Below are 21066 nucleotides of genomic sequence, written 5' to 3'. Positions count from 1 at the left end.
TCCCCAGCGGCAGTATGCAGCCAGCCCCTACTCTGATGAGATCCTGGTGGAAGTGTCCTCAGCGAAGCAGCAGGACGAGCCCGAGATGTTGTGGGTCATGGGCCCCGTGCTGGCCGTCGTCCTCATCATCCTCATTGTCATCGCCATCCTACTCTTCAAGAGGTAGGTGGCCAAGTGAGTGGGCCCGGGCCAAATGGCGCGTGGCAGAGCAGACGTGGGGGTGAGCGTGTGTGTGTGTGTGTGAGAGAGAGAGAGACTGGTTACTCCTGTGCACAGCAGGCCTGGCTTCCTTGCTGTGTGACCTTGACCCTTCCACTCTCTGGCCAGCCCTGTGATGAGGGGTGGCACCAGGGGCTCCCAGGACTGTTCTGGGCTGCCACGTTCTTTGCCCTGTAAGCTCCGACTGTGTAAGCCACATGCTGGACGCAGGGAAGAAAGACAGATGAGATATTTCATGGTCCTTGCCCTCAGGGCGTCCATGTCTGTCTGTCTACATGTGTGTCTTCATGCGTGTGCACATCTGTGTATGTGAGAGCTCGTGCCTCATTGCTGACCTCCAGGGTCCTGTAGTATATTGTCTGGGGCTGGCCTAGTACAGACACCCCAAGAGGTCTCCCTGTGCTCCCTGCTGGGTGTCATGAGTGTCCTCTGGGGCCCTGGGCTCTGGGATAACACTGACCGCTCCTCTCTTCTGTCCTTGCTTGTCTCTGGATCTAGTAAACAAGAAAGGTAGGAACCCATTTTGTCTTTTCGCCCCCTCACCCTGCCTTGAGTCTCCAGAACGCAGTACCCCGCTCTGTGCTCCCAGCTTCCCATGCGCCTTCACGCCCCTCAGCCTTTCGTCCTGGGCCCTTGCTGGAGCTGATAGACTCAGCCCTGGCTGGGTTTTACAGGGGCCAGTGGGCAGACTTCCTCCTTTGCTGGTTCACATCTCTCTAGCATTCTCTCACGGCCCAGCAGAGCTCACCCTCCTCATTGCTTGCTGGTTCACACACACACACACACACACACACACACACACACTGCCATGATCCTCAGAACCCAGTAGAGACATGCTTTGTGACTGAGGACTTAAGGGCCTGGACCAGCAAATGCTAACTTCTCAAAGTCCTGGCCCACTTCTAGCCAGGACTTCCTAGCATCTGCAAGCAGAGGGGCTACTCCTAGGCAGCATGTCCTCCCCCCAAAAAGCAGGACCCCAGCCTGAGAGTCAGGTAGCTGGAAGCCAGTCTCTGCCTTGCCTCTTACCAGCCTTGATGAACTTGTGTTTCTTCCTCTGTGAAACCGAGATGGGTAAATACATGATACGTGAACCTTGAGACATTTGTCCATTCGACAAACCTTGACTGAGCATCTGCTCCATAGCACAGGAGGTAGGGAAAGTGGTGAGAGAGTCCAGAGCTGCCCTTGTGGGACAGAAGCTGGGAGGCCCATGAGCACCAGCACAACTGTGAAGACAAGGTGCTGGAGAAGGGGCCTGAGGAGATAGGAGAGAGTGAGTGAGGCAGGGGAGTGTGCACTCAGAGAGCTGGCGGAGGCCAGCCTCCAGCACATCGCAGGGGCCTCACGGGCCTGCAGCAATGTTTGTTTGGACTTCACTTAGGAGGCAGTAGAACCTCATCAAAGTTCATAGAGTGGGGGAGTGACACCGTCAGACCTGCAGTCAGGTGGCAGAGTGAGGAGAGATGTGAGGCAGCTAGACCCACCATCACCTACTGCAGTAATCCAAGTGTGAGATGATAAGGGCCTGCATCGAGGTTCACATCAGAGGAGAGAAGAGGGCATTTGGGAGAAGTGCAGCAAAGATGAAATGACCAGGCCTTGGTGGCAGCTTGGATATGGAGGGGGTGGGGGGTGAGAGAATGAGGCAGCCAGGATGGCTCTTGGGTTTGGGCCTGAGCATCACACTGAGAAAGGCAGGTGAAGGCAAGAACATAGTCATGCCCTTGGCAACTGCCCATGTGGGCATTTTAGGCAGAGGGTGAAAAAGTAGTCACAGACAGATGAGGACATGTAGGCCACTGACGTGTCTGACTGAGGGATTAGAGAGTGATCAGGAAGAGGGAAAAGAGTTGGCTGTGCCAAGGTCACAGGGCAGGGAAGGGAGATGATGCTGGCTCAGGGCTTAGTGGAGGAGATAAGGGTGATGGAGCACAGCCCAAGGGAGCAAGAATGGTGAGGGCATGACCAGGAGTCATCCTTGAGTCCCAGCAGTCCAGGCAGGAGACAAGGACAGGGCCAGTCTTTGGAGCTGGGGCCAGGCACAACCAAAGGGACACAGGCAGTGCCCCCCACAACTCCCCCAAGGCCTGGCCTGCTGGAAAGTGCCCCCAGCCTCTCTGGGTGGGCAGGCAGGGCCCTTACCTTGCTCTTCTCTTTTCCTGGATCTCTACCATCCCAGCCAGATGTCTGAGACCAGAAAGGGTCACAGCAAGCCAGGCTGGGCTCTCTCCTCCCCAGCGGAGGAGTGGGCCAATGTGAGTCTTCTCAAGGAGCCCACTCCAGGCTTGGTGTGCTTGTCCCCGTGCTGATCACATCATTTGCATGCTGTCCATGTCATGTCTTCAGTGCTCCACGGTCCGGTGAGGACTCTGGCTGCCCTCCACCTTTCTCTGCACTGGCTCCCTCCCACTGCCAGATTCCCAGACCACCCCACCCAGAGCCCCTTTCTCTCTGCTCTCCTAGGAAAAGGACTAACTCTCCTTCAGCCAAGGATGAGCAGTCTGTGGGGCTGAAGGATTCGCTGCTTGCCCACTCCTCGGACCCTGTGGAGATGAGAAGGCTCAACTACCAGACCCCAGGTAGGGGCTTTATGAGCTGCCAGGACAGTGGGGAGAAGGGGGAGGCAAGGCTGGGCTGAGCCTTGAGGCTGCCAGGACTTGGTTGGGGCATCCCTGACCAGCTCCATGCTGGGAAGATGCCCTGAACCTGGGCAGCTCTGCTCCGCCCCAGAAGCACTTGGGGAGTGATACAGTATGATCAAGTGGGGCCTGACGGCAGAGCTGTCCTTCATCTGAGTAGAGGTAGTAAGCTACCTGTCCCTAAAGGATCCAAGCCCCAGGTGGGTGTCCGGTCATTCCTCTTGTCCAGAGGCTTCTTGGGCAGGACCCTGCCTGCTCCCCAAGAGGGGCTAAGCTCAGACTGTGTCGTTCCTGGCCCTTCACTCCCCTCCTCCCATAGCACCCCCCCTCCCCCCAGTTGTCCTTTCTTCCTACTCCAGGCTAAGGCCTACTCTATACCCCATCCCTGGCCCCAGCCTGCCCCTCTGTTCTCCCTCCTTCCTGCTCCTGATTCTCTGACCATTCCTGCAGCGCTGGCCTGGGCCTTGCCCCAGGGGTCATGAGCAACCAGGGGGGGTGAGGCCTAGCATGTGCCCCCGTTCGCGCCCCGAGTTCTATCTGTCTTTTCTTCACAGGTTCCAGTGTCCCCAGTTGCCCGAACATCTCAAGTTAGTTTCTGAGCTTCCTGCACCTTTGTGTTCTTGTGTCTCATCTTCTTTGTGTCCCATCCTTTCAGCCTTGGCCATCTGTTCCCTTTCTTCTTGGGGCTCCTCCTCCTCCCTTCCCTGCTCAGCCCCTGTCTCCTCTCCATGTTGCTGTCTCTCCATCTCTGTGATTCCACCATCAGTGTGGATGAGGGCTAGCCCATAGGACAGGTAGGCAGGCAGACCTGAAATGGGGGGAGCCACAGGCGGACTGGTTCTACTGCCATAGAACGTCTCTGTGCTGAGTCACTTGGATCTAACTGCAGCTGGACCCTGAATCAGTAGCCCCAAAGGTCTGCATAAGACTTGACTGCACTCTGATAAGATAGCATTTAATATAGTCTTACATTTAGGTTCAAAGGAAAAAGCTGGAAACAGTTAGGAGGCATCAGGGTGGTCTAGTAGAGCGTGCACTGGACCTGGAGGCCAGAAACCCGAGACTGAATTCTGCCTCAGCTAGTTCCTAGCTGTGTGACCCTGGGCATCTCTGGTCCTTCTCTGTTAATGGGATTCCTTTCCAGCTCAAGATTTCACTATAATCCTACCAGCCCTGCCTTGGGCACTGACTGGATTAGGCTTCCCTGTCCCTCAGTGTCCTCAGCTGTAAAGTGAAGAGGGTGGACCTCGCAGCCTCCAACTGTGGGTCTGTGACCGACCCTCTGATCCTACCAGCTGAGGGAAGCTCCTGGCAAGGTAAGAAAGACTAGGACTGAGGACTGAAAGACCTGGTCTCCCTTCCAGGCTCTACATCTGGGTCACCGTCTAGAGGAAGTCTCATGAGAGCCTCAATCGTGTTGGGTTTTCTCTTTTCAGATTCTCTTGTTTAATTTTTACACTCTTTCACCACCAAGCTCCCTGAGGGAAGGCCCTGTTTCCTTTTAAGCCTCCATCCCTCCCCCCCAGTGCCCAGTGCAGGGCTGGACATATCCTTTGGTCTTTCTCTGACCCTGTGATTTCATTCGTGTCGAGCACTTCCTGGTGAGAAGATGCCAGGACCCATGGACAGCCATGAGTCCAGAGGTACATGAGAGGCTGCTAAGGATGTGAGGTCCAGGGTCAGAGGCCAGACTTGAGTGCCAGGTACCCCAAGACCAGCTCACTCCCCACTGAACCACAGCTCGATGCTTTCTTCTTGGCCCCTATTTGTGGGGCTCTGTGAATTAGACAGGTGACGTCTTGGGATTTGGGTTTACATGGAGGAGGGCACAGCTGCCCATGTCAGGGTCCTCTGCCCAGCTTAGACCTCCTTTGGAGCAGAGACCTACCCCTGAGGAAGTGAAGAGGGAGCAGGCAGGGTGGTTACTGCAGCCAGGGCTGAAGGTCACTATAGGAGGGCCAGGGCCCAGAGACAAGAGTCCAGAGTGGCCAGAGGCACAAAGTATGTTCCACTTTCTCTAAAAGCAAAGCCTCAGGCCTGGCTTCAGGTACTCTAGTGGTGCAGGCGGATGGAACCCACTGTGTGGTCCCCAGTGGCAGAGGCAGGGGCAGCCCGAGGGGGTCAGGACCAGGTATCTTGGGGCCCCTCCCCCTTGTCTCTGGGCACATCTGCATGCTGTCAGGATGGTTAGCTCCCTCCCTGGTCTGTCCCCGACACACACACATCTCCTGCCTACACACACAGACACGTGGGCACATGTGTGCACACCTCCCCTGCCCTCCTTTCTACTTCCCATTTTCTCAGTGCTCCACCCACCTGTGTCATCGCATGTGCTGCCGTGTCCATCATCACACCACCATGTGCTGGCTCACCCATGGTCACACGTGTCCACATGTGTGCACACATGCATTGTGGCTATCCCCCAAGACCCTGCCCTGCCCCCTGCTGATATGGACATCCTTCTGTGATCCTCAGGCATGCGAGACCATCCGCCTATCCCCATCACAGACCTGGCTGACAACATTGAGCGGCTCAAGGCCAATGACGGCCTAAAGTTCTCCCAGGAGTATGAGGTGAGGGGGCTATAGGGGTCTGACCCTGACTTTGGCCAGGGACAGGGGTGGGGAGCCGATTCTCCAGGACCTGGAGGTTACCTCCTTGCTCAACATCAATTAGACACTTCCTGGGGGTCCTAGGAACACTGGGAGCAGACAGACCTGGGCCTGCCTTCAGAGGGCTCCCCATCCAAGGGCACATCAGGGCAGGGCAGGTCTGAGCCATTAGGGAGAAGAGGGGAGGGGGAAGGCTCCTCTCGCTGCAGAGCAGCATTTCCCCCATGCTGAGTAGCCATGGAGGATAAGGCAGGAGAGGCCACTGGGGGCCCACCCCAACTCCATCCTGCTCAGCTCAGCCATGTCTCCCTCCCATCTCCCCTCATCTCCTTATTTGCCAAGCCCTGTCCTGGTTGCCCACACACACATCCCCTCAGATCTCTTTCCCCACTCCGAAGGCCTCTAGCTTAGCCTTGGCCCTTTTCTTTTCCTTTGTCCCCATCTCCAATAAACCCCTGGCATCTTGAGGAAGCCCAGCACCCCCAGGCATGTGCCCAGCCTGGCAGTAATCCAGGGCTCTGGAGAGCATAAGCCACATGCCTTCCCAGGGATGCCTCTGCTTCTCCCCCTGGAGCTCAAGGCCTTGTGTTCCAGCCCAGCCTGTACACTTTTATCTATGCTCTACTCCCCACCTAAAATGCCCAAATCAGATCCTAATTTTATATCCCTCTCTTTCCAGGAAGCCCTGACCTACATAGTCTCCTTTTCCTTACCTAGCCAACAGCATTTGCTCTGACACCCAAAATATATCTCTAGTCCATGGCCACTAGTACTTCCCATGGCTGGCAGATTTGGGCTGCCTGTCTGGGGAAGGGAGGGTCTAAATCAGGGTGGGCTTCCCAGAAGGGGCAGTGTTGGGAGTTCAGCTGAGAGCAGCAGGTGTGGGTACAGAGCCCAATCTAGAAGCCCCTTCCCTGTGCCTCCCTCTGAGACTTTGCCCGCTCCCCTTCCCTTCTGCAGTCCATTGACCCTGGACAGCAGTTCACCTGGGAGAACTCAAACTTGGAGGTCAACAAGCCCAAGAACCGCTATGCCAACGTGATTGCCTATGACCACTCCCGTGTCATCCTCACATCCATTGATGGTGAGCCCATCTAACCCTCCACCCATTTTACAGAAGGGAAAAGCTTGTCCAAGAGAGGGGAAGTAACTCATCTGTCATTCGAAATGGTGTGGGGGGTGGGAGGGCCAGAGACCAGCTCTCCCACTGCCACCCCAGGACACGTGGCCCCTCTCACACTCTGACTCCCATAGGGGTCCCTGGCAGTGACTACATCAATGCCAACTACATTGATGGGTACCGCAAGCAGAATGCCTACATCGCCACCCAGGGGCCCCTGCCCGAAACCCTCGGCGACTTCTGGCGCATGGTGTGGGAGCAGCGGACGGCTACCATCGTCATGATGACACGGCTGGAGGAGAAGTCCCGGGTGAGTTGTTCCCCAGGCAGCATCTCTCACCCGAGAGCCAGAGGTGGGGGAGTGAGGGAGTAGATGAGCCCTTTGCAGAGTGAAGCTTGGAGGAACCAGGCAAGATTCATTCGTACAGCTGAGAGGAAGCCAGGGAAGGGGAGGAGAGCTGCCAGGATGGAGCTGAAGGACTGGGGTCCACCTGGTTCTGCCCGAGCCTGAAGCAGAACCAGGAGGAGGAAGGGCCAGATGCTGAGAAAGATGTGCAGGTAGTGAGAGCTGGAGTGAGCTCCCCATCACTGGAAGCCTCCAAGCAGTGGTGGAGTGACACTTGTCAAGAGCAGTTTTTACGGGGGTTCTTGGTCAAGTGCAGGCTCAGACCCTTGAGAATCTGGTATGTGCCTCTGAGGGGGGAAGGGGGCACCTGGAAATGGGCTCATGAACACAGTAGAGAAAACTAGCAGCCAATGGGTCTGGCCTGCTCCAACCTGGAGTGATGACCAGGGAGAGGCTCCTTGGTGGGCAGCTCTTGGGCCAGGCCAGTGAATACACCAGAGGCGGAGTCCTGTCCCACAGGTGAGATCACAAGGGCCTCTGGCCCACCTACCCAGGTTCCCCACACTTATGTCCACCCCTGTCTGTCCCTGCTGCAGGTGAAGTGTGATCAGTATTGGCCAAGCCGGGGCATGGAGACCTATGGGTTCGTCCAGGTGACGCTGCTGGATACTGTAGAGCTAGCCACATACACCGTCCGCACTTTTGCCCTCTACAAGGTGCCGTGGGCCCCAAGGGAGTGGGAGGGAAAGATGGGGAACCTGGCTTGGAGAGGGACCAGGAGGGTATGGAGGAGGAGGCATGGCGGGGTAGGGCAGGGGGTCGGCATGAGCAGCCCAAAGTGACCCCCGATCCTGCCCCACGCTTCTCCTGCCAGACCGGCTCCAGTGAGAAGCGAGAGCTTCGTCAGTTCCAGTTCCTGGCCTGGCCTGACCACGGGGTCCCTGAGTACCCAACCCCCACCCTGGCCTTCCTGCGCAGGGTCAAGGCTTGCAACCCCCTGGATGCTGGGCCCATGGTGGTACACTGCAGGTGAGGGCATGTGGGGGGCCGGGCACTGAGCTTCTCCCATCTGCTCTCTGAGTCTGGCTTGTCCCCAGATTCCATGATGGCATCAGGCCATGTTTAATGAGGGGTGGTTCTCTTGAAAGAAACTCCAGGTCTGACCCTGGGTTTGGCAGATTCACTTCCTAATTAGAGGGTGCGGGAGACTTGACTAGAACAGCAGTTTGGCTGAAAAAGATCTGGGGGTTTGAGTGGACTGCCAGCCAGACATGAAGCAGCCTAAGATAGCCAGTGTGATCTTGGGTTGCACTGAGAAAGGAGGCATCGTGTCCTGCCTTCTGCCTGGTCGGACATCATCTAGAGCACTGTGGTCAGTCTGGATGCTACAATCTAGCTAACCCACCCAGAGGGGTGCAACTGGGCTGGTGAAGGGCCCAGAGGCAGAGGCTGTGGGAGGATCAGTGAAGGAGGTTCAGCAGTCAAAAGACCCCAAGTCCTCACAGTCTGTGTGAGGGAGAATTTATTGACAATTAATTTGTAAGAGCTTAATTAACATAACAAGAATTGTCCAGCGAGTTCCCCAGCCTGGGGATCTTGGGGCAGACTGGAGAGCACTTGGCAGCAGTGTTACCCAGGTGCTTCATCCGTCTTAGGGGTTGGCAGGTGCCTTGCAGGTCCCAGCAGCTTGGAACCTCTGCCAGGAGGGGCACCAAACCTCAGTTCAACCGGCTGGACTTTTGTTCTCCAGAGACTCCCTCAAAACAGGCCCTTCTCCATGGGGACATGGGGAATGTTCTTCAGGTCAGGAAGGCCAGGCAAACAGCCCTTCAGTGGGCTGGTAGTCACGTGCCTGCCTCTCAGCCCTCACCCCATTGCCCTTCCTTGTAAACAAGAAGCCAAGACAGCCAACTCATGCCAGAGACCAGAGACTGCTGCCTAAGAGGGGGAGGGTCCTGCAGACTGCTGCAAAGGAGGGGGAGGGCTGCCACTCACTTCTCCAGCCCTGACATCATTGACACAATTGTCGCTGGGTTTAATCTCTGTGGACGATCCTCCCCAGGTTTCTTATAATTCTTCATATGGTTTCTTCTGGTGCCTTCAGACAGTAAGCATTTATTAAGCACCTACTGTGTGCCAGGGACAGTACTAAGCCCTGGGGTTACAAAGAAAGGCAGAAACCCACCCCCAGCCCTAGGGGGCCTTACATTCTGATGAGGGAAGATGATATGTAAAACACTATGTCCCTGTAAGAGAAGGGTGGCAAGACAGGGTCAGGGCACTAGCCACCGGGACCAGGAAAAGTGGGATTGAATTGAGTGTTGAGGGAAACCAGGACATACTCTGTGAACAGTCATTTAACAGAGTTTGTTAAAGCCCTTTCCCAGTTGACAGACGCTTTGTTTCCTATTTTTTGCTGCCACCAAAAGAAAAAACAATAACTGCCATGAATATTTTGTTACGTAGACTCCTTCCTGTCATTTACCTTCTTGGGGTCTATGCCTAGCAGTCCACTGAGTCCAAAGTTATAAACAGTTTAGTGACTTTTCTTAATATAATTACATGTTTTCCAGAATATCTGGAGCAGTTCACAATTCCACCAACAATGTAGTAGTGTCTTTCTTCCCATGCCTCTTCCAACACTGGCTATTTCCATGTTTTATCATCTTTGCCAATTTGATGGGTGTGAGGTAGAACTCTAAAGTTGTTTTAATTTGCATTTCCCTATTACTAGTGATGTGGAGCATTTTTTGTGTTTGTTCATCTTTGCAGTTTATTTTTTTTTTTTGGAGCGGGGAAGGCAGTTAGGGTTAAGTGACTTGCCCAAGGTCAAGTGTCTGAGGCTGGGTTTGAACTCAGGTCCTTCTGACTTAAGGACCCGTGCTCTATTCACTGCGCCACCGAGCTGCCCACAATTTATCTTTTCGGAGCTGTTTGTTCATATCCTTTGCCCACTTAATCAGCTGGGGGAACTCCTCTTGGACTTGGGTATTTGTGTCAGTTTTCTATATAGCCTGGGTATATGCCTTTGTCAATGGTACATATAGCCTTGCCAAGATTTTTCTCACTCAGCATTTTCTCTTCTTACTCTATCCATATTGATTTTGTTCATGTAACAACACTGTAAAATTTTATGTAATTGAATTAATCTCTCTATTGGCATGGCACAGTTGGGAAAAGCACTAGGTCTAGAGTCAGGACTTAGGTTCAAATCTCACCTGCTAGCTCTGTGATTCTAGGCAAGTCATTTAACCTCTCTGGGCCTCAGTTTCTCCATCCATAAAATAAGAGGATTGGGTTCACAAATCTCTAAAGTTCCTTCCATCTATATAAGTCTGTGAATTTTCACAATCACCTCTACCTTTGTTCACAATTCTTCCCTCACCATAGTTGTGGAAGCTACCTGCTGCTTCTGTTCTCTAATTTTTTTAAAGATGTGACCTTATATATTTTTATAGTCCTTTTGGAGGTTATTACAGTATATATGGTGTGAGATGCTGGTCTGAACCTATTTTCTGCCAAACTACTTTTTAGTTTTCCCACTGGTGCTTGTCAAATAAAAAGAAACCCGCCCTCCCCCTCACTCCCGTAGCTTGTGTGTTGGAGTGTCCTGCACGATGGCTGACTGCACTCCTCTCCTTCTGTGCTCACCACTGCTTAGCATATCCTGACACTGATGTTTGTTGATTGATTAATGTTGAGCCTGTTCCACTGAGATCCCAGATCCTTTCTATTTTTTAACTGAACACTTATGCAGATCGCCTCTTTGTGATACTATTTGAAGTCTGACGGTGCTATGTTCCTTTCTTTTCTGCTTTTCCTCATTGTTTTCTTTAGATTCTTGGCCTTTTGTTCTCTGCATGAAGTCTGATGATATTGTCAAACTCTATCAAGTAATCTCTTAGTATTTTGGTTAATTATGACACCGGGTCATTTAATTAGGTAGTGTCTAGTCATTGTTGTTAATGTTGGTTCAGACTAACCATGAACAATGAATTTCCAGTTTTTCAGCTTCCTTTATTTCAAGAAAGGGCAGCTATTTAAGCACCTTCTGTGTGCCAGGCCCCTATCCTTGGTGCTAGTCGACAGAAAGATCAAACAGACCCTGTTGGCAGGGAACTTACTTTCTACAGGAGGGATTCAGCATGATTCAAACAGATAAGTTGGAATAGTCAGTCCACATGTATTAAACACTATGTGCCAGGCACTGTACTAAGCGCTGGGGAAGCAAAAAGAGACAAAAGACAGACCTTGCCCTCAAGGAGCTTGCAGCCTACAAATATGTAGAAACAGGCTACATTTTAGAAAATAATTTTAAAAGAGACAGTACTAGGATTAAGAGGGGTTGGGAAAAGCTTCCAGTAGAAGGTGGGATTTTAGTTAGGACTTACAAAGAGAAGCCAAAGAGGTCAGTAGTCAGAGAAGAGGAGGGAGGGCCCTCCAGGCAGGGGCACAACCCGAGAAGACACTGGCAGCAAGAGATGGAACAGCGAGGAGGCCGGAGCACAAGGAGCCTGCAGCACCCAGATCAGGAGGGACCTCGGATGTCAGACAGAGCACTTCCTCTGTGATCCTGAAGGCGATAAGGAGAGGCTGGGATTTATTGAGTAGTAGGAGGTGACGTGATTAGAGGTGTGCTTTAGGAAAGTCACTTTGGTGACTGAAGAAAGATTGGGCTGGAGTGGGGAGAGGCCCAGGCAGACCCCTTGCCCCAGTAGCTGTTGTGATGGTCCAGGTGTGAGCTGACAAGGGCCTGCAACAAATTGCTATTAACAGGGAGAGGGTCAAGGCAGGTCTTGGAGAAGAAAATGTGAGCAAAGACACAGGAGGGAGCAGGACCGGGGGCTGCTCCAGAACTATCCAGTTTGAGAAGGCTGGGAAGTGAGGCCTCAGTGAAAGCCAACAGGAGGTTTTTGAGAAGGGGGTTGCTAGGAGCAGGTGTGTGAAAGATGGACTGAACAGAGCCTAGCACCCAGGATAGTGAGGAGGCTGTAGCCAGCACTGTCAGCTCAAGAGCCCCCCCCCCTCACTCACTCTCTGTGAGTGGGGCCCGGTGTTACAGAGAAGACCAAGGCTAAAGCAACAGAGCTGGTGAGGGGCAGAGGCTGAATTCCAGCTCAGGTGTCTGGTACCAAGTCTGGTAGTCCCAGAGCCCCAAGATTGAAGGGGTCTCAGTCCAGTTAGTCCATCTTCTATCTGCACAAGCTCTACTAAAATGGGCTTGAATTCATGCAGTGTTAGGGACTTGTCACCTCTTAAAGCAGCCCATCCCACACCGGGGTGGCTCTCCCTCATTACCCTCCATGCCCACCTCAAGGGTGAGGCAGGATGAGTCTGAGCCTCCGTGTACATAACAGACTTTCTGTGATTCTGTCTCTCTTGACTTCTCAGCTCCAGGCTACACATCCCCAATTCCTTTAATGAATTCTCCTACAACATAGAATCTGGCCTCCAGACACACCAGCTTAGCAAATGACATTCCTAAAAGTGAATCGCCCAAAACTGAACCTGGGACCTGGGCAGAGGGTCTGTCCCCTCCCTGGGGCTGGAAACTCAGGCTCTCTCTTAAGGAGTCCAAGGCCCATGAGCTTCCTTGGCAGTTTCATCACACTGCTATTTCATTGAGCTTGCATCCCACTAAAGTTCCCAGATTATTTTTAGAGAAGGTACTTCCTAGCCCTAAATTGACTTTTTGATCCCAAGTATAGGGCTTTACATCTTTCATATTATATTTCATCTGACTTGATTCTGCCCAGAATACAGGTCCACCAAGACCTGTCTGGGCTTGGTTCCGTGTGTTGAGGCCCAGGCTGAGACCTGGGGAACAGAAGTACATCTCCAAGCCTAAGCCTAATCCTTGTGTGTCCCCTAGTGCCGGTGTGGGCCGCACAGGCTGCTTCATCGTCACGGACGCCATGCTGGAGCGCATGAAACATGAGAAGACTGTGGACATCTATGGGCACGTGACGTGCATGCGCTCCCAGCGTAACTACATGGTGCAGACAGAGGACCAGTACGTCTTCATCCACGAGGCCCTCCTGGAGGCGGCCACGTGTGGCCACACAGAGGTTCCGGCCCGGAGCCTCTACGCCCACATCCAGAAGCTGGGCCAGGTGCCCCCCGGGGAGAGCGTGACTGCCATGGAGCTAGAGTTCAAGGTGGGTGGAGCCCAGGACAGGAGACTGATGCCCTGGAGACTGTCCGCTCCCCCTGAGCAGAAAAGAGTAACCACCCAGAGTCTGTGAGCTGTCGGGGACCCCAGACACAGGCATCTGGTTCTACTGGAGCTTCCCCACTATGCTTCTAGTTCTGCCTTGGGGGACCAAGCAAGAGGAATCTTATCCCTCATCTGTAGGACAGCCCTGCAGATATTTGAACACAGCTCCCGTGTCTCACCTCTTCTCTCCCTAACCCTAGCCTTCTCTTCTCCCAGCTAAATACCCTCAGTCCACCTCGATGACAGGCCATTCCCCAATCTGGCCACCATCCTCTGGACTGTCTAGTTGACCACCCAGCAGTCCCCCAGCTGTGGACTGAGAACTGTGCAACAGTCCCCTGCTTTTCCCTCACATTAAATACCAAGGTTTAGACTTCCTTAATAGCTGGGTTCCCCTGCTGCTGACTCAGAGAGCCAGTAGTCCCTTCTAAAGCCTCCTAACCAAGCCTTTGCCGGTGTAAGACTTTACATTTGTCCCTCTTGGATTTCACCTTCTGAGGGTTAGGCTAATAGTCTGGCCAGACGTGATCTTTTGGGATCCTTGCTTTCATTCACTGTGACAGCTGTCTGTGCCAGCTTGGGGTCCTCTGCAGATCAGATAAGGCAGCCATGTGATTCATAACCCCCAGCATAGATGCCTGGGGCCCTGATCCTGTCTCCTTAGTGGCTCCCTTGAAGCAGCAGCTCTGCTCTTGAGGGGCTCCTTCTCCCTCCACCAGGGCCTGGCTAGGCTTGGGGATGCCCCAAGGGGTAGAGACTAAACCCTGACTGAACCCTCTCGGTCCCACAGCTCTTGGCGAGTTCCAAGGCCCACACGTCACGATTCATCAGCGCCAACCTTCCCTGCAACAAGTTCAAAAATCGGCTGGTGAATATCATGCCGTACGAGCTGACCCGTGTCTGCCTGCAGCCCATCCGTGGTGTGGAGGGCTCAGACTACATCAATGCCAGCTTCATTGATGGATATAGGTTGGTGGGGCTGGGCCACTACCAGCATGGTGGGGGGCCAGGGCCTGCCTGGCCTGTAGGGATGACCCTGCAGAAGGAAGAGGTCCACAGCCAAGCAGTGGGAGGGGAGGCAGCTGGGGATGGGAGGCCTTGAATGCCAGCATAAAAAACTTGGATTGTCACCCTCAGACTTCAATGCCAAGTGATTGGGAGAGAATTGAACAAGATGCTGTTTGGGCTTTTTTGGTAGAAGGGTCTGGGGAGGCATGAGTCTGAGTCAGACAGGCAAAGCCCAGGTACAGACCCTGGGTACCAGGTGCCAGTGTATGTGACACCCCTTTCCCTGCCCCAGGCAGCAGAAAGCCTACATTGCCACACAGGGGCCATTGGCTGAGAGCACAGAGGACTTCTGGCGGATGCTCTGGGAGCACAATTCAACCATTGTGGTGATGCTGACCAAGCTTCGGGAGATGGGGCGGGTGAGTCTCATGTTCGGTCTTCCTCCATACACCCCTGGGCTGCTCTGACTGAGCCCCTGGGCCCCATCTCTGCCTCCTGAACTGCTCTGGCTGAGCCCCTGGGTTCCATCTCTGCCCCCTGGGCTGCTTTGGCTGAGCCTCTGGGACCAGTCTTTGGCCCCAGATCTTCCTCCTGGGCTGCTCTGCTTCTGCCCCAGGCCGTGATTCTTTCTTTGACCCCTGCCCTCCCACAGGAAAAATGCCATCAGTATTGGCCTGCTGAACGCTCCGCTCGATACCAGTATTTTGTGGTGGACCCAATGGCCGAATACAACATGCCCCAGTACATCCTACGAGAGTTCAAGGTCACAGATGCCAGGGTATGTGCCTCTGTGCAAGTGGGTAGGGCCAGGATGGCATCTGGGCACCCCCATTCATCCTGTGGTGCCCTTGGAGCGCTCTTTGTGCCGGCTATGCAGGTCCTCCTTCTCCTTTCCTGGGTTCAGGGAATCCTCCCTCCCCCTGCAGTCCCAAGCTTCTTATCCTTCCTAGTCCTTCCCTACTGGTCTGGGGGCTGCTCTCTGGTGTCCACCAAGTGAGTCAGCTCCTGGCCGACAGTCCCCTTCTTCACACCTGCCCCTGCCCTCAGCCACACACCGGCCTCAAGTTAAGACAGCAAGCATTTATTAGGCACTCTCATGCCAGGCTTTGTGCTGGGGATACAGAGAGGTAAAAGACAGGTCCTGCCCTCGAGGAGCTTCTAGCCTAACGACTGGGCAGAAACAACACAGACAAGACACAGGAGAATCACAGAGGGACTCAGGAAAGGCCAGTGCAGAAGCGGGGATCTTGGCTGGGACTTGAAGGATGCCAGGAGACAGAGATTAGGAGGGAGGGCATGCCAGGGGCCCCGTCCACAAGCCCGTGCCTCAGCCTTGCTCAGCCCGTGGCGATCCTCCTCCCCTTCCTCCCTTCAGCCTCTCGTCTCCTTTGCCCCATCAGGACCAGTCTTGTCTGAGCCTATGCCGTGCCCCTCCCATGTGGCTCCCAGTCTGGTCTCTGCCCATGCTTGCCCTTGAGTTATTCACAGAGACAGAAGTGACTAGATGTGGCCACAGGTTGCACATGGGGGTGGGGAAGCTGAGGTTGAGTGGGAGGAGCCAGGCAGCAGTGGAGGGGTGGGGGCATTGAGGCCTCACCTCCTGATCTTTCCTCCTTCACTCCCACATAGGAAGAGATGGCCCTTCTTGCCTCTCAGATGTGCCATGGGCTCACCCCGTCTCCTCTTGCATGTTATCCCCTTTTCTGTCTCCTCCCCCTCTCTAATTTTTACCTTCTCCCTAGCCATGCCCATCTGTAAAAGCCCTCAGGTCCCCTCCAGCTACCCCCTGCAATCTGGCTTCTGACCTCAGCCTTCCCCTCCCCTCTAGTCTCCAGTGATCTCCTGGTTGCCAAATCCCATGGCCTCTTCTCCGTCTTCATCGTCTTCAGCCTCTGCCCGTCACCTCCCCCTGGATCTCTGTGCTGTGACTCCCCTGGCTCTGATCCCCCTCCTCTCCATCCTTCCCTACCTGGCTATCCCCCAAGGCTCTGTCCCCGGGGGAACCTTGTTTGTCTCTTTTCCAGCATTCACAAGCCATCTCATCGGATCCTCCGGATCTGAACTCCAGGGCTTGGTCACCATTTGCTTATGAATGTGTGGGACTGGACCTGGCCTGGGTGTTTCCCACTCCACATGTCCAGAATAGGACTCACCATTCTCTTGTGTCCCCGCACCCTCCCTCCTGAGAGATTCCAGGCTCCCCAAAGCAGGATCTGCCTGGCTTCCCCAGTGTGGTGTTAGGCATGCTGCCGCTGGTGGTCAGTTCTGCTAGGCTGCATTGGGCTGCACAGAACACACCGGCTGGAGCCAGGACCCAGATTTTGTCCTGCTCTGCCCCTCACTGATGAGGCTCAACCTCCAGCCTCAGTTTCCTCCTCTCTTGGTGGTAGTGGCAAGGGAGTCCGATGGTGGCAGAGAGTGACCTTGTTCTCCAGGCCTGTCAGAACCCCCCACCCCAGCCCTGCCATCCAGGCTCTTGGGAGTCCTGGTGTGTGAAGGTCATGTCAGCACAGGCCTCAGTTATCCTTAAGTCTACCCCCTCCCCATTGTAGGCCCAGCTGCCAGAAACAATCCCTCCTCACATTCCCCTTTTAGACTCCAGTTGTCTTCAGGGTCTCAGGTCCCATGTCTGTAGAGTGGGTGTGAGTCACCAGATGGCCCAGTGCTAGGCCCTGCGGCCTGTAGGGTGACAAAGATCACACCCCTCCCCAGCCCACTAGGCCTGGCTTTTCCCATGCATGCCTGTGCCCCAGCCTGGGGTGGGGGAGAACCAGAAGGGGCAGCCTCTGGGAGGGCCTTCTGTCACACCTGCCCGCCCCCACTCCCCCAGGATGGCCAGTCAAGGACAATCCGCCAGTTCCAGTTCACAGACTGGCCAGAGCAGGGTGTTCCCAAGACAGGCGAGGGCTTCATCGACTTCATCGGGCAAGTGCACAAGACCAAGGAGCAGTTTGGCCAGGATGGGCCCATCACCGTGCACTGCAGGTAGGCCTTAGGGAGCGGGACTGGGTGGGGATGAGGGCAGAAGGGACTGGGCTTGTGAGGAAGAAGCCTGAGCTGGCGCCACTCCCTTGCAGCGCTGGGGTTGGCCGCACGGGTGTCTTCATCACACTGAGCATCGTCCTGGAGCGCATGCGTTATGAGGGTGTGGTAGACATGTTCCAGACAGTGAAGACCCTGCGCACACAGAGACCTGCCATGGTGCAGACAGAGGTACCTGTGCCTGGGTCCATGTGGGGGTGGGAAAGAGAAAGCACACTGAATGGGCAGGTGAGGTCACTTGGGGGAGCTGGGCTGGATCCAACAAGATGAAGTTCTGTAAGTGTCAGCATCAAGTCTGATGTGAGCATCCATGAGAGTGTGCTTGAAAAAGGTCCCAGGGTCCTAGTGGCCTGAGAGCTCCGTATGCATCAGCATCGGGATGACAACAGCAGGAAGAGCAGTGGTCCCCAGAAAACCCAGGGGTGTCTTAGGTCACACCATGAGAAGCAGCTTCCAGGAATCTGCTGGAGGCTGTGGGTTAATCCTGGGCATCAGAAGTCAGTTACAGAGGCAGCCAGGGTTGGAAAAGACCAGAATCCATGTTATGTAATGAAAGACCTGGGAGTGTTTCCCTGGCTTTGCCAGGCCTGGAAGGCAGCAGCAGGGTCAGTGTGGGACAGGGGAAGGCGGGGGAGGGAGATCCTGGAGGACTCTGGGTCAGGGCCTCCCATGACCGCCTCCTCCTCGGCTTCCTCCTGCGCCCCAGGACCAGTACCAGCTGTGTTACCGAGCGGCGCTGGAATACCTGGGCAGCTTCGATCACTATGCAACGTAACCTCCGCTCGCTCAGTCATCCTCTTCCTCACCCTCATCCCCATCCCGTCCTGGGGCCTGGCAGGGACGGCGGCAGGAGCTGCTCGTTCGCCGAGCCATCGAGACCTCGACTCTGCCCCCTGCGTGGTGGCCGAGGCGGCGGCCCGGCTCCGACCCCAGTGGCCCAGGACCTTCCCCCCAAACCCCAGAGCCAAATGTGTCTGGGGGGGCGGCTGCCGCCCCCATCTCCTCATGCTGCTTCTCCCTGGGTGGGCGGGCGGCGGGCGGGGGGCAGAGCCACCTTTTTGTACTCAGTTCAGTAGGGGTAGCTGGGTGGGTTTTGTAACCTCTTCTGATTTCCCTTCTTTGTGGACGGTGAAAGGGTCCAGGCTCCGGGCTTGGCTGGGGACTTTCTCACTTTCTGATCCTTTTCTTTGTGTTTACTCTTACCGATACAAATAAACAGAAGATGCCTTTCCTCCTGGGGAGCCGCCCCCTCCAGGGAGCAGCCCACCCCCAGGGTCCGCTGTGGGTGCCCGGCAGGGGCTGCTACCACTCCAGGAGAAGCTCTGGCTCCCTGCTGCTGCAGGGAACCACCACTAATTTTGTTCTGTTGTTTCCTTTGGTTTTCCTTCAAGGCCTTTTTTTAGGTGCCACAGCTGTTGGGGGGAGGGGAGGGAGGGCAGAAGGGGGTTCCTGGGGGAGAAGGGAAATACTCAGCTCCAATCATCTATTCCAATGCGTGTTTAAAAATTACAGCCTGGTACTGATGAAGTGTCTGGGGAGACCCTGAGAGGGCATTTCCCATCACCTCCGTGTTTGCAGAGATTAGAAATACCAACCCTCCCTCCTAGCAGCCAGAGGTCGGGAAGACAGGAGTTGGGAGGCCCCCTCCTCTCGCTGCCTTCTTCTGCCCTGTGCTTGGTGGGCAGTGGGGCCAGGCCTGGGCAGGGCACACGCAGGGAAGAGCACAATCCAGGCCCAGCCCCCACACTGGGCAACGCCCCAGGGCCGCCCGGGGGAAGCACACTTTCGCCACCCGGGACCAGGGGGCATCTCGGAGACCTTGGCGTCCTGCACCAACCTGTAGCTGTTTTATAGGAATTCATCATCACAGCCAATGTTCAACTTCAGGGTGTCCTCATGAACCAATGTGGCCAGACTACTGGACTCGGTGTACCTAGTCGCATCCCCCTCCCCCCTTCCTCCTCACTCAGGGGAACACCCTGGGCCTGCCCGGCCGGTGGGGGGTGGCAGAGCCCCACCCCCTGACCCCGGCACTCAGGGTCACTCTGTCGGAGGAGACCAATGTTCATTTCTGCCTTGTGGGTGTCGTGCTGTTGGGTGGGTGCGCGCTGTACGCCACATGTCTGTTTTCTACTTGTTATGAGACTGCAGCGTCATTGCATAATTCTGGATGTTAATAAATTTGAATAATTGGGTTTCATACACATGGGGCTCCCGACTATTCTTTCCCATAGCTGCCCACTAGCTAGCCATGCCCATATAACAAAACAAAGCAAGATACATCCCACTGGCTGCCCACTCAGTGACCCACCAACATCTCCACATTCTCCGCATGGGGGTGCCTGTTCCTAGACGAGAGGAGTTAGCCCAGTACATGGTCCACTCCCAGCCCTGAAAATCTTGGGGGAAGCCTGAGTTTGTCTCCATCTCCTTAGACCTGCTGGAAACTCCTGGGTTGCTGCTGGCTCCAAGAGGAGGGGTTTTGCACACTCCTGGGTCACCCTCTGAGGACCCTCTAAACCAACTCTGCAACTCCCTGTACCATGAGGAGAGTCCAGCACGCCACAGGCTCTGGGGAAAACCCCAACTCTTCCTGCAACCTGCCAAATCTTGACCCAGTCAGAACTTTCAAGTGTCTTTCCCCATCTGCAAACTGATTTTGGAGAGAGAACAAACAGGACCCAAAGAACATGCATTAATGGGCAGGAAGAACAGTTGGATGGGTTCAGGAGTAGATGAACGTTTGAGCCGAAAGGGTCACCTTTAGAGATCAGTGCTGGTTTGGCAGCAGGTCCCATGGAGTACCCCAGGCATGTGTGTGACTGGCAGCGCCTTGGATTAAAGCAGAAGTTCCCTGCTCACTCATCAGATGTGCAGATGCCCCAGAGCTGGGCAGGATGGCCAGCACAGTGGACGACAGTGAGCTGAATAGAAGATGAAAGTCTATAGAGACTGGGTGTGGTTGAGCCTGGCCTCCAGGGGCTCAAGGCCAAGCCTGAAGCTCATTTGGTGAGCCCCAGTTCCAGGGCCTAGAGCTGCCTAGGAAAGGGCAAAACCAAGATGAGCCTGTGAGGAATGGGCTTCCTCAGGAAGTGGGGACTCCTCCCTGACACTCTTCAGTCACGGGGGAGGGAGTTAGGTGGCTTGTCAGAGGGATCGAGAAGGGTCAATGGGCAAGTGTGGGCAGGGCTCAAGAACCCACAACACCCCTTCAGACTTGGGGGCTCGGGATCTTCCCAGGGCTTCTAACTACACTCAGTGAATGAATTTGAGAACACAGACCCCCCAGGCTCTCAGGGAGAGGAGAAGGTGTCAGGATTGGGAATCAGCTATTGGGGATGGCACCAGGGACAATGTCCCAGTCGAGATAACATGCACTTATTAAGCACCTACTGTGTATCCCAGAGAACCCAAATGCTCAGTTTAATGGGGGGGGGGGGGACCATATAAAAATGGCTGATCCGCGACAGACTGCGTGAGTGAGGTGGGTGGAGAGGCGCAGATGCAAAGTGACTGGCCTTGCCATGCCCCCCACACAATGTTCCATCTCCTGACTCCAGTCATTTTTTCTGGCTGTGCCCCCTGCCTGGCATGCCCTCCCTGCTCTTTTCTGCCTCCTGGCTTCTTTCAGGTCCCAGCTCAAACTCCACCTTCTACAGGAAGGATTCCCTCTGTCATTATGTCCGTAGCTTGTTGCCTCACGCCGGACAATGAGCTCACCTTTCTGCGTATCCCCAGCGGCCGACAGTGCCTGGCACGTCGTAGGTACTAGCTGTTTGTTGTCCACAAAGTCATAGCTTCACATCCCACCTTAGACTCACCAAATGTGTAACTTGTAAAAGTAAGCCTTCTCTGAGCCT

General features: G+C 54.8%; 1 protein-coding gene across 3 annotated transcripts in view; it reads left to right on the top strand.

The window, feature by feature from the left end:
* LOC138165067 (receptor-type tyrosine-protein phosphatase F) overlaps positions 1–19410 on the top strand; it is a 95648-nt gene extending 76238 nt beyond the window's left edge. For all 3 annotated transcript variants that reach the window (XM_069093186.1, XM_069093188.1, XM_069093185.1), the window contains 14 exons: positions 8–162; positions 2686–2801; positions 5337–5434; positions 6434–6557; positions 6728–6903; positions 7536–7655; positions 7814–7968; positions 12812–13097; positions 13947–14125; positions 14457–14583; positions 14817–14942; positions 16995–17149; positions 17242–17377; positions 17913–19410. In XM_069093186.1, the coding sequence (XP_068949287.1) occupies positions 8–162; positions 2686–2801; positions 5337–5434; positions 6434–6557; positions 6728–6903; positions 7536–7655; positions 7814–7968; positions 12812–13097; positions 13947–14125; positions 14457–14583; positions 14817–14942; positions 16995–17149; positions 17242–17377; positions 17913–17981 (2022 nt within the window). In that variant the 3' untranslated portion in view covers positions 17982–19410. The remainder of the gene's footprint in view (positions 1–7; positions 163–2685; positions 2802–5336; positions 5435–6433; positions 6558–6727; positions 6904–7535; positions 7656–7813; positions 7969–12811; positions 13098–13946; positions 14126–14456; positions 14584–14816; positions 14943–16994; positions 17150–17241; positions 17378–17912) is intronic.
* The last annotated feature ends 1656 nt before the right edge of the window (positions 19411–21066 follow it).

Source organism: Petaurus breviceps, unplaced genomic scaffold (assembly GCF_028583685.1).
Source record: "Petaurus breviceps papuanus isolate PSGF00001 unplaced genomic scaffold, PetGlider_PUasm1.0 207, whole genome shotgun sequence".
Taxonomy (NCBI): domain Eukaryota; kingdom Metazoa; phylum Chordata; class Mammalia; order Diprotodontia; family Petauridae; genus Petaurus; species Petaurus breviceps.
This window is presented reverse-complemented; position numbering and strand designations above follow the sequence as displayed.